Raw genomic sequence first — 12572 nt, 5'->3', positions numbered from 1 at the left:
TCGTTTTCATATTGAAATAAAAGATCAATATGTAATTATTTACGTGTATTATTTGTTTATATTTCAAAAGCAAAACAAGCATATAAAAACATCTAAACTAAGTAAAATATATATTGCAATCGTCACAAAATTTAAAATCAGTTCTTACAGATTTTTGCTAATTTTTTAAACTAACAAAAAACATGAAAAAATAAAAACATATTTTTAGAAAATTAAGTTAATGTTGTAAAATAATACAACCTCATAGTTTTTTTGTAATACCACTGTGTCTGAGATTTTGTTCGTTAGTAGATTATAATTGATGAGTGGGTGTTTAACTGCAACGAGTGTTATTTTTTGATTCATAGTGATTCATTGAGCTCGATTGTAGTGTGCGAGAACGCGGTTGCCTTCCCCTTAATTATTTGAGCAACAAGGAGCCACCCTACTTAAGGAATATTCTACTATAAATTAACAAATACATATATATATACACATAAAGTACACAAACATTACACAAAACAATACAGAATTATTTACAAATCGCACGCAAACGTAACTAAAAATAATAAAATTGAAAAACAATTGCAAAAATAATATACCCAACCCTGTTTCGTTTCTAAATGGATCGAACTGATTGCACGCTAAGCTGCAATAAATCATCAAATACATACATACATATAGATATGTATATCAAAAGGTTATGGACAAATATAGTAAATATCATTTTAATTAACCACTTCCCTCAATAATTCTATTTGAATATATTCATACTAGAGCTGTGCAACGCGAGATTGTACCCACGATGCACTCCCACCTTTTGTGCATTCATTTTTGCTTCTCAAAACTTTTCGGAATATTTTGTAATATATGTATAGTGTGTTGCAAAACTCTAGGGAGTACATAGTGACTGCAAGCTATCCTGCTGCACAGCCCAAATTTATTCTATTCTTTCAGTTATGGCGTTCCTTGGCGATATTCTTTTGAAATATGTTCGCGTAAGAGTTTTTAGTACAAAATTGACTGCTTAAATAAATTCCAATTGTTGCTGTTTATACTGAGCTAGACAAGCGACATACATACGAGTGTGTTCCCATTGGAGTCGCTGCCATACTGGTGATTTGGAAGTTTTTGTTTCTCTTCTTTTGTTCCTTAGTTGGTTGTTTCAGTTCAAATTCGATACAGAATTCTAGTTTTAAATTCTTATGGGTCTAGCTTCTTAATTTGTTAGTATTTATATGCTAAATGTTAGTTTATATGTCATTTTTTGCTTAACTAGTTATGTATACATATATGTTGGTATGTACAAAAATTCCCTAGACGTGTAATAAAACACTGGTTTTAAATATTTTACTAGTTTTGTGTGTGTGATGTGCTTACGTGTCTAAAATATATTGCGCGAGATTCAAGATTCCATATCCATATATGTACGTACGTATGTATTTATATTTACCTTAATACCTTAGGCCTGATGGTGGCCCACACTGGAGGCGTGTCCGTGACGCTGAGCGGCTCGTATAAAGTGTCGGGCATTAAGCGGATATTGCCGCGGATAGGAGATGAGCGTTGAGCCGAGCGCAATGCTGAGTGGCGCTTTGGAGCGGCCCGGGAGACTAATAAATACGGTGCCGACGGCTGCCAAATTATCGAAAGTCGGCTCAATGGCTATCAGCATTATATCTGTGGCCACATGGTGCCGCCCTGGCTGGAGATGATGATGGGACGAATCTCGAGCTAATTGCAGCTGCGAATGAAGCTGCTGCTGTTGTTGTTGTTGTTGCAGAAGGAGGGCGTGTCGAGCGCGCGCTCGGATGGCACGAGTCGAGGACGAGGTCGGCTGCGGACTGTCCATATCCAGGCTAGCGGAGGCCAGGAAGATTTGCGCAAAGGGACGCTTCGCCAAGTGCAGCATCTCCACCACATGCTGGCGACGTGCGCGGCGTAGATCAGCTGCTTGTTTGACTTTCCAGACAATCACACAGACGGCCAGGAAGAGAAAGAAGCAGGAGAAAAAGACGGAGAAGAATACAAAGAGATCGATGTGCAGCTGATCCTGCCGGAAAACAACGGAACCATAGCTTGGTTCCGGTCCCGAACTGGCACGCAGCGCTATAAAGAAACGGGTGGCGCTCAAATTGTGCGCATTCTGAGGCAGTGTCAGCACCAAGCGATTCTTTAGGCCAAACAATCTAAGCAGCGTATTGCACTGATTAAGGGTGACGTGAGTGCTCAGATCCTTGGCGTGCTTGTCCTTCACAAAAAAGCTATGCCCGCCATGACTCTTGCAGTCATGCAGATGCGGAATATTTATATTACTGCTGATGCTCCCACCACTTCCAGTGCCAATGCCACTGATGCGACGTTCCGGCGAGAACAGCTTCTGCAGTGTTGCATTGTCGTGGCGTGGCATCGCCACATTGAGAGGATGCAGGCGCTTGATTTTGGGTCCCCAACTGTAGCGATTGTCCAGAAAGATCTCGTGATATCCGTTCGTCTCATTTGTTTTCACAATAAACGAGTCGTCCTGCGGAGACATGAACACATCCAACTCCCCCTGAGTCACATCGATTATAATCCGAATATCGACATTCATAAACCGGGGCTGTATCACAAAGAAAACTGTCTGTCCGGGCTTCAGCGCTGCCGGCTTCGACTTGCATTCCTCTGCAGAAATCCAAATAAATAAAAATGTATTAGAATTGCATGTTATTTAATTGCTTGCCATATAATTGTATCCAAACAGTCCTAGAGTTTTGAGGCCTTGCATATATTTAATACGATTTACTATAGATATTGGAGGTTTAAGTGGCTAGGTTAAGTTCTTCGTTTGAGAAGCGCAGAGGAGGGCCATATTTTCCATTAAAAATCAGTTAATGATGTTTAAATGGCTTTGGTTGAGTGCGTCGCATGAAAATCGCAGAGCAGGGCGTCTGTTTTAATTTAATTTTACGCAATTTTATAGCCAACAATAGGTGATTTATTTATTTTATGTATGTATATAAAATTGTGTAAAATTAAATCAAAACGGCCGCCCTCCTCTGCGCTTCTCAAACTAAGTACCTAAGCGAAGCTACTTTAGCCGAAAATAGGTGATTTATTTATTTTATTTATGTATATAGAATTGTGTAAAATTAAATCAAAACGGCCGCCCTCCTCTGCGCTTCTCAAACTAGGTACCTAAGCGAAGCCACTTTAGCCAACAATAGGTGATTTATTTATGTATTTAAAATTGTGTGAAATTAAATCAAAACGGCCGCCCTCCTCTGCGCTTCTCAAACTAGGTACCTAAGCGAAGCCACTTCAGCCAACAATAGGTGATTTATTTATTTTATTTATGTATATAAAATTGTGTAAAATTAAATCAAAACGGCCGCCCTCCTCTGCGCTTCCCAAACTAAGTACCTAAGCGAAGCTACTTTAGCCGAAAATAGGTGATTTATTTATTTTATTTATGTATATAGAATTGTGTAAAATTAAATCAAAATGGCCGCCCTCCTCTGCGCTTCTCAAACTAAGTACCTAAGCGAAGCTACTTTAGCCGAAAATAGGTGATTTATTTATTTTATTTATGTATATAAAATTGTGTAAAATTAAATCAAAACGGCCGCCCTCCTCTGCGCTTCTCAAACTAAGTACCTAAGCGAAGCTACTTTAGCCGAAAATAGGTGATTTATTTATGTATTTAAAATTGTGTGAAATTAAATTAAAACGGCCGTCCTCCTCTGCGATTCTCAAACTAAGTACCTAATCGGAACCACTTTTGCAACATTAACTGATTTTAAATAATAAAAAAAAAACGGATCCCCTCCACCCCCCTCTAATACGATTTTCTTAACCTAAACGAAGCCGGGCATGCTAGTTCATAAACCCAAACATATATTTGAAGTCTGGGCTTAGACTCAAGCTGGATCATTATGGTTTGGAAACGATTAATGAATTTAAAAAGGTGCTTTCCAAAATCCTACAAACACACTTTTCCGATTAACTTTAATGCTTCCGTGAATTTCGTTTCCCACAACCACACAAAATAAATGGCAACAAAAGGATATATTATGATTGATCAGCTTACCGATTGGCTTGGCATCGAAGCACATGCGGGACTCGACGGTGATTTGCTTATAACATTGGTGTCCATCTGTGGGATTACCGGCATAGGAGTCGCGGCATTTGGAACACTGGACGCTCCAGCAGAGTTGGGCGGAGTTCTTGCCACCACCGGCGGTGCAAGTGGCGTCGCTCTCCGTGTTATTCCCGCAATTACATTTCTCACCGGTGACGGGGTCGCAGACGTTGCCATGACCTTGGCACTGGCAGGGTCGGCAGTGACGGCGATGATCCTCACTGCCTCGAAAATAGCCGGTGAGGCAAGTATCACAGCGATCTCCGTCAGTTTTATTTGCACAGCGCAGACAAGTGGCATTCGCCTGAGGTCCTTCGGGCAGGATGCGCTCGAGTTCGGAACGCGTCATATTAAAGACAGCCGGATCGGAGTCGTAGGCCACACATATGTCTGTGTGCCCGTTGCAGTATTCAAGGCAGGGCTGGCAGTGGCCCTCACGTGGATTGCCGACGAAGAGGGGCTGACACTTTTCACACTGCTCGCCCATAGTGTTGTTATGGCACTCGAGACAGATGTCAAGACGATCGGGACCCTCGCAATTGGAGTGTCCATTGCACAGACACTGAATGCTGCAATTGGCGCCCACGTAGCCGAAGTCACACTGGCAGTCGTCGGGGCGAACGCAGTTGCCTCGCACGCATCCTTGACTGCAAACCGGCAGACAGGTGCCGTTCTCATCGCGATAGCCTTCGCCACAGATACATCTGTAGCCGACGGCGGCGTCTATGCAACGTTCGGATACGGGATTGCAATTGTGATGACCGTTCTCGCATTCGTTCTCCGCCGGACATTTCACATAGTTCCAGGTGACGACGTCTGCAGGTGTGAGGTGTGAGTCATTGCGCAATGAAGCGTAGATGAGATCGCAGGTGGAGCTTGAAGGATACTCTTGCTTGTGCTCCAGCGATCCCTCAGTGCATATGCCATCACCGTTGTGCCCATCACGTGAGCACCACCCGCAATGGGCATGTTCTAGGCACGTCGAGCATTGGCTATACACATGACAGGGTTCGGGGCAACGATCGTGCTCGCTTGTATCCAGCACGAGACCGCATACACCGCCAGCGCAAAGCAGTGGTTGGGATCGGGGAGAAATGCAGGCATTTAGCATCGTAGACCATTTGCAATCCTTGGGATTTTCGTGCTCTTCATGCAGACAGGTGGAGCAGTTGCTATAGCTGTAACAGGGGGGCGGGCACTGATTCACAATTCGGTATTCGTTCTTTTCTACCAGCTCCTTCGAAATGCACTCAACAATGCCCAACTCGTTGCGGGCCCAGCCGCACATCTCGTTCAACATACAAACTTCGCAGCTCAACGTGTGGCACTGTGGTCGTGGGCACAGTCCAAGGACTCCAATGCTCGCCTCCTTGCTACACCAAGTGCTGCGTCGCTCGCAGTCCACACCCGCTGGTACGCAACGTCCTTTAATACCGCACTCATCGCACCATTGGCAGACCGGCGTCATCTCCTGATGCGTTGGCCACGATGCCAAGCAGGCCGTGCAGCTGCTAAAGCTCGAGCAGTTCCTTCTAGCCATCCAGGCGTCATCGCAAGCAGCTCCATTGTTCACCACCAGGGTGCCGTTGTGATTGGCGCAGGGTGTGTGTCCTTGCGTGAAACAAAGCGAGGAGATCTGTGTGGCACTTTGAATTGTGCAGTAACTGCAACCCATGTAGTGGCGGCAGCGGTACTTGCCGCTGCTCCACAGCTGGCAAATGTCCTCAGGCAGCTGGATGCGAGTTACATGACTGAGAGTGGCGCTGCCATCCCAGCCACCAATCACATAGATGTAAATGGACTTGTTATCCACTTCAATGGTTATATCCTCCGCATAGGTGGACTGTGGTAGTTGACCAATAATCTCGACATCGTCAGTGAGGCGTATCCATTGATTGCAGGAATAGACGTAGGCGATGAGCACATCGGAGGCATTGTAGGGACTGGTTCGGCCACCATAGATGACCATATAGTGCTCCGTGGTGACTGCCGAATGAAAGTAACGCGCGCGTGGCAGCAAGCTGTCCGGACGATTCAGATCCTGGAAGACAGGCAGTTCGGTCCAGCTGAGCTTCTGCAGATTCAGACCATAGAGAGTGCTCTGTGGTTCTGTGGAATAGCCCCCAAAGACATACAGTATATGGGACTCGGCATGGTAGACGGTGCTATGACCATAAAGCACCGGCATGCGCACGCCCATTGCCTTCAACTGCTCCCAGCGAAATGTGTCCAAGTTAAACTCCCACAGCTGCAAGGGCAGAGATTTGTTTTGCGTCATACCACCCACAAGTACCAGCGACTCTCGATCGTGGTAACGTATTTGGGTGAGGGTGTGGCCAGCCAATGCAGGGGGTAGCTCCTCAGCCGCGAGATGTTCTAAGGCGATGGGACTCCAGCGTTGGTTTTGTATGGAAAACTGCCAAAAGTCTTTTAGCAAACGACCTTGGTGGCCCTGCACGACCGTAATGCCGCCATAAATGAATATTATCTGCTTTTTCACAAATATCTCGGCAGCATGAAAGTACCGACCGAGGGGCATTTTGTCATCTGGCGTCGATTCAACGGTCACCTGCATCCAGCTGCCATTCTTGGTATCGAATTGTCGAAAATCGTTTAGGGGTCCGTGCGACGGCGAGTATCCACCAAACATCCAAAGCGAGCCCCGTCTATCCGCGTTCACCGAATGACCGAATCGTGGTATCGTCTTGCGCAAATGTTCGAAGGACTCGCTCAGCAGCTGAGTGTTAAAAAGTTCGGTGACAACCAAGTGATTGTGTCGTATCCGAGTGCCGCAGTCCGGACCGGCATAGCTTTCGTTCCCATTGCAGATACAACGCCCATAGTCCGTATCGCAGTAGCCCTGCATGCGCTTCGCATTGCAATTCTTGGGACAGATCTCGATCTCGCATTTAGCGCCTACATACCCAGTGGGACAGACACATCGCTGTTGCTCGTCGCATATATGAGGATGGAGGCATGTGCGGGCGACGCAATTCTTTACCGAGTAAAGGGCATTGAAGCCGAAGTGCTTGCCTTGCTTGTAATAGACTGTGACATGATTGGAGCGCGCCTCAATAATGCGCGAAGCACTGTAAGGTGCACATACTACGGAAATAAGCTGATTTTGTTGTGTGGCGCCCGTCAGATCGGGCAGACTGTCGTAGATATAAACTGCATTCTCATCACAATCCATGCTAAGGCTGCTCCATTGAAATTCCAGCTGCAGGAGCGACTTTTCCGCCTGCAATGTCTTTGGCTGGAGGATCCAGAGGCACTCACGCACTTCCAAGCTGGCACCCCAGGGACTTCTATACGACTGATACGAGCCAATGCCGCTTCTGCCAATGTTCGACAATATGCCACGTGATTCACACTGAAAATAACACTGACCCCCATCCCGTGGATCTCCATAATAACCAGCGGCGCAGCTGTCGCATTTAAGACCTTCGGTATTATCCTTGCAATAGCACTCGCCGTTGCCGACATTGCAAATTCCCAGATCCTGATTGCCATGCCCATTGCACTCACATGGATGGCAGCCATCAGGTGCCGTTGCATTACCGTAACTCCCTTGCCGGCATCGCTCGCAACGCTCCCCCTCTGTCCAGGCTTGACACTGATCACACTTTCCCACACGTTCCGTGCACGTCGAGTGGTTATTGCAGCCGCAGTTTACGGAGCAATCGCTGCCTGTCCAGCCCAAATCACATTTGCAGGCATAGTCGGGCGGGCCTGAGCAGTAACCGTGTTGGCAAAACTCGTAGCAGGTGCGCATGCAGGAGAAGCGTCCGTCGCCCACATAGCCGCGTCGACAATGACAGTTATAGGAGCCCTGCGTATTCGTGCACTTTGCTTCCTTGTGGCAATCGTGTAATCCAAGACCGCACTCATCTACATCCGGACACTGGGCGTATGCCCATTCGGCATCATGCAGCGTCGAGCTGTTCAGAGCCAGCGAGCAGTTGCCGAACGGACGACTGAAGTCGCCCTGCATGCACAGACCCTCGATGGGATTGTCGCGATCGAAGCACCAACCACAGCTTAAGGTGCGAAGGCAGGAGGAGCAGTTCGTATGACGATCGCAGGACTTGCATTGCTGAGGTGGCGGCTGCACCGGGACGCTGTAACTGTTGGTGCCTAGACTAAGCTGACTGCCCAATCCTCCCATTCCCAGTGAGGGGGAGATACTTGTAGATGCGCTAGCCACAGCTACAGCTTGATCCATCCACTCTCGACACATGCCAAACTGATACTCGCTGGTGTACACGGCAAAGCTGAAGCACTGGGCGCTGGCCTCGCACCAAACGCAGCGTCCGCGCTCACTGAGGCAATCCTCACAGCCTATTCGGTGCCGACAGGGAATGGGACAATTGGCGACATCACGAACGCTATTATTAGACCGGCCAATGCGCGCACAGCGTGCATCTTCCGTCCACCATTCACACAGGCCACTGGCCGCGCATTTTTCACAAGACACATAGTTGGAACAATTGGCACACTGGCTAGGCTGTACAATTAAATAGGCCCAGTGGGGAGACGGCTCCGATGACATACACACGGCACTCTCATTCTCCGACTTAAGGTGACAACTACTTGTGAGCTCACACCAGGAGCAGGAAGCATCCGTCAGACAATGCAGACAATTTGTGTATTGGCTGCAGTTACCTGAGTAGTACGGTTCCAGATACTCGAAAGTGAAGGCGTTCAGGTTGCTGTTGTACAGATGCTGAAGCTCCATTTTGGTTTTTTGATAAGTATTGAAAATGTTGTAGACACCAATGCGTCGCCTCGCCTATTGTAGGGAATTCAAAGGTTGCACTTGTATAGTTTAAATATTTGATTAGAATAAGGGAAACTGAAAACCTAAGTGTTAACTTGCGGAGCTCAGTTTGAATAAAATATTTAACTATAATGGGTATTTTAACTTGAACAAGATTACTATATCGCTTAAATTGTATTTCTGTAGTTCCAAGATATTGTACGATTAGTAGTTATCTTATTCAAGAAAGTTTATCAAAAGAAAGCCTATAGGTTGGTTGAGTTTTCTTAACTAAATAGTAACTAGCTTTATAATAAACATTATTGTACCGACCTGGAAGTCAATCAGGAATGGCTGCTCAGTGCTTGGCATCTGTACATTACTGCAGAAGGATTGATTGGAGGCCTGTGTCGTTAAATTTCGTAGCATTTCCAAATTTGTATCCAGTCCGGCGCGCAGTACGGCGGATGAGTAACTCGTACACACCTGAATAGCTGAGTTGTTCCATTGTTTCTGGGGGCGAACAAAGCCTAGCAGTCTCGCAAGCATCTCACCCTCCAGCTTCTGTTCTAGATGAGTGGTTGGCGGTGGCGAAGCAAAGTCCACCATGGTAGCATTTACAATTCCAACGTAATCCGGCATGGATAAATTGATTGGAAAATGGTATTTGATGTATGTGAGTCCTGGCCTTCGATCTTTAATGGTGCAAAGCGTTGGCTCCCGTATTTCGGTGCCTTTATCGCCCCACCAGCCAGGCGAGTCGCCGCAAATACCATAGTTGTCGTCTCTGTGATGGCAACGCGCATTCTGCACACACCAGGCGCACAACTTGCTGGCCACCGACAATTGGCTGTCGTCAGCACTGCCGCCCCACTGTGTACCGTGCACGAGGCATGAATGACAGTCTCCCAATGAGGGGCATATTCCCGGGCAGCGGGTTGTCTGCAGATTTGTGGTGCAGTTAGCCCCTATGGTCCGGCCATAGCAGCTGTTGTCCGCCGAACACCAACCGCATTCTGGATGAGAGAGGCAGGACAGCGGATTACGCATTTCACGACACGACATATTGTACAAATTGTTCTCCACTCGCAAAACCTGCGGCAACTCGTAGGCGAACAAATCGGCGTTCACATTGCCATGATAGCCGCCCACAATGAGCAGGGTGTGGTTGTGCCGCAAAGCGGCTCCATGTGCAAAAACGCCTTGCCGCTTTGGGTAAAGACTGTCGTCACCAGACACCACTTGATTTATCCAGATGTGACAGCTTAGGTGGTACCAATACATTTGGTTGTCGTAGCAGATCTCATCCTTGTTGTGGCGATGTGTGTAGCCACCGAAGACGATCATGTAGTTGCCAGAAATTGTGGCAGAGTGGAATGCGCGTTCGCGCGGTATGTTCGTGTCGCGCAGCGCCGTACGCGGATATAGTATCTCCGTCCAGTGAAGCTGGTCTAGCTGAAAGGCGAAAATGCGGTCCGAAAGCTTAGAAAAACGTGCCAAGCTGGTCATGATGCCTCCAAAAACGATCAGCGAATTGGTCGCTTTGTAATAGACGGTAGTGTGTGCCGCCAAACGCACATCTAGCATTTTTCCGCCGCGCGGATGCACTATTTCCCATTGGGATTGTTCGCTTAATGGCAACTGAATGCAGTAAATGCTATAAAGATAGTTAAAGGTTTAAGTTTATAAATGTCAACTAATTATGGGATAACACCCACCTCGAGGAGAACTCGCCAGTTTGCAGACTGCCGCCAAATAGATACAAATAGCCGTTCGCTGTTGTTAGGGTGTGGCGTGCCAATGCCGGCGGTCTTACTACCGAATTTATTGCCATTTGCTTCCACTTGCCGCCGCTCTCCGTATTGTTGTAATGCCACAGATCGTTGTAGAAGCTGCCATTCGCGTGCTTGCCTCCATATATGGCGAAGCCGCCAGGCACGCGATCCGCCGCATGCCCATAGCGACCGTGTGGCTTGTTTGTCACTTCCTCGAGTATATCCTCCAAATACTCAGTCAATTCTTCATCTGTAGAGTTGGCGTTCACTGTGGTAAGTGGCAGAGAAGAGCGCGTTCGTCGTTGATGTAGATTTGACTCGGCGAGTGTATAAAGTATGTTGCGAAAAAACGAAACATCACTATTCAGACCCCATAGTTTGGCCTCATCCTCGTTCTTATGCTGCAATACCGCCTTAAGGAGTGTGTGATCAATTTTATGCGGATGATAGAAATGCCGACGACTCTGCAATGGAATGCCCCACTCATCCTCCCATTGGCTGGTGTTAAAACGATAAACTTGCAGTGTGCTAATCACATTATTTAAATCGTAGCCACCAAACACATAGAGTGCATCCTCATCTTCCATATAAACAGCGCTATGGGCCGCACGAGGCGTCATGCCTTCTGCGTCGGTGGCCAACCAACGCCAACTACTGCCAGTTGGATTGTCGTTTAAGTCACACAGTCGCCCGCTGTAGCCACTGGCACAATGACAAATACTTTTCTGGCACTTTCCACGTCCTTGCGATTCGCCGCACTTATGTGGACACGCCTCATCCTCACAGTCGGGACCAACCCATTCGCCGTGGCAAACACACTGGTGTCCAACACATTTGCCGTGATTGTGACAATTGTTCAGGCAGTTTGATATGTAATAGGAAGCACGGAAGCCATCAAGCACATAGTTGGTGTCACTGTACATCAGTATCAGCATCTGTTAATAGATAACTTGTATTAAATAACATACATATATAAACACATATCTGCATGAGCACTTACACTGCCACTGCGTGCCACCAATCTTTGTGGTAGTGTTCGTCCACTAAAACTGCCCAGGAGCGTTGAATTAAATGAGTCGCCATCGTACACGTAAATGTAATCGTAAGAGCATTCTGTGTCCATATTATGGAATGTTAGGGTTATGAATTGGCTGTCATTTTTGGCCTTAATGAGCCATTCGCAATGTGAATCTTGAGTGTAGTTGTACCCGATCGGGCCATCGCTGATATCTCCAAATGGTTCGGTGAATACCTTTTGATGTTATTGTTGTTATTAAAATTAGGTTTTTAAAAATAAACATTATTGGAATACCTTTCGAGTGCGATCACATGGTGCGGCTTTTTGCTGCTGGTATGTTGATTGCGGAAATTGTAGGGCTATTATACAGAATGTCAAGGCTGGCAACAATGTGTACATTCTTCGCATTTTAATAGCCGTTTAGTAGCTCAAATTTTTAATGCAAATTAGCCCTCATGACATAAAACAGGAATCACAACGTTTTCGCCATTAGTTCCCGATTTGTTCTTCTCCTGCCAAAGTGTGTTGGGCCTTTCATCAACAACACATACTTATTGTACACATTTGTTGTTGATTTTCCGCACAATATACATTTAGCGCATTTTAACAAACTTAGTGAAACGACAAACGAGAGTATTTGTATATGTGCATTAGAGATGTGAGTGTGACAAAAATTGCCGTCATGCTCACGTAAGAAACAATTTGTATGACGAATTAGCTGTTATTTACTTCTCATGACCAAGAATAAATATAACATTTTTCTTTATAAGTTATAACTCGACGAAAACTATCAAAACAAAAACTCTATAAAAATGTGGGACCTATCAATTTTCGCAATGTTCTTGTTAATACATTTTCATAAACATTTGTTCTATTTTGTTTCGTAAATTGTGACATCATCACTTTTTTCTACGATATATT

General features: G+C 46.1%; 1 protein-coding gene across 1 annotated transcript; it reads right to left on the bottom strand.

Moving 5' to 3' along the window:
* Positions 1-35: 35 nt before the first annotated feature.
* Positions 36-12248, bottom strand: LOC115631978 (multiple epidermal growth factor-like domains protein 8). The gene is made up of 6 exons (XM_030528878.1): positions 11946-12248; positions 11634-11885; positions 10577-11568; positions 9192-10515; positions 4049-8891; positions 36-2643 (listed from the first exon to the last, which is right to left on the bottom strand). Exons 1-6 carry the CDS (start codon positions 12057-12059, stop codon positions 1442-1444), a joined length of 8727 nt encoding a protein of 2908 aa, XP_030384738.1. The 5' UTR covers positions 12060-12248; the 3' UTR covers positions 36-1441.
* Positions 12249-12572: the final 324 nt, after the last annotated feature.

This window comes from Scaptodrosophila lebanonensis, unplaced genomic scaffold (genome assembly GCF_003285725.1).
Source record: "Scaptodrosophila lebanonensis strain 11010-0011.00,11010-0021.00 unplaced genomic scaffold, SlebRS2 tig00001412-arrow-pilon, whole genome shotgun sequence".
In the NCBI taxonomy this organism is placed as follows: domain Eukaryota; kingdom Metazoa; phylum Arthropoda; class Insecta; order Diptera; family Drosophilidae; genus Scaptodrosophila; species Scaptodrosophila lebanonensis.
This window is presented reverse-complemented; position numbering and strand designations above follow the sequence as displayed.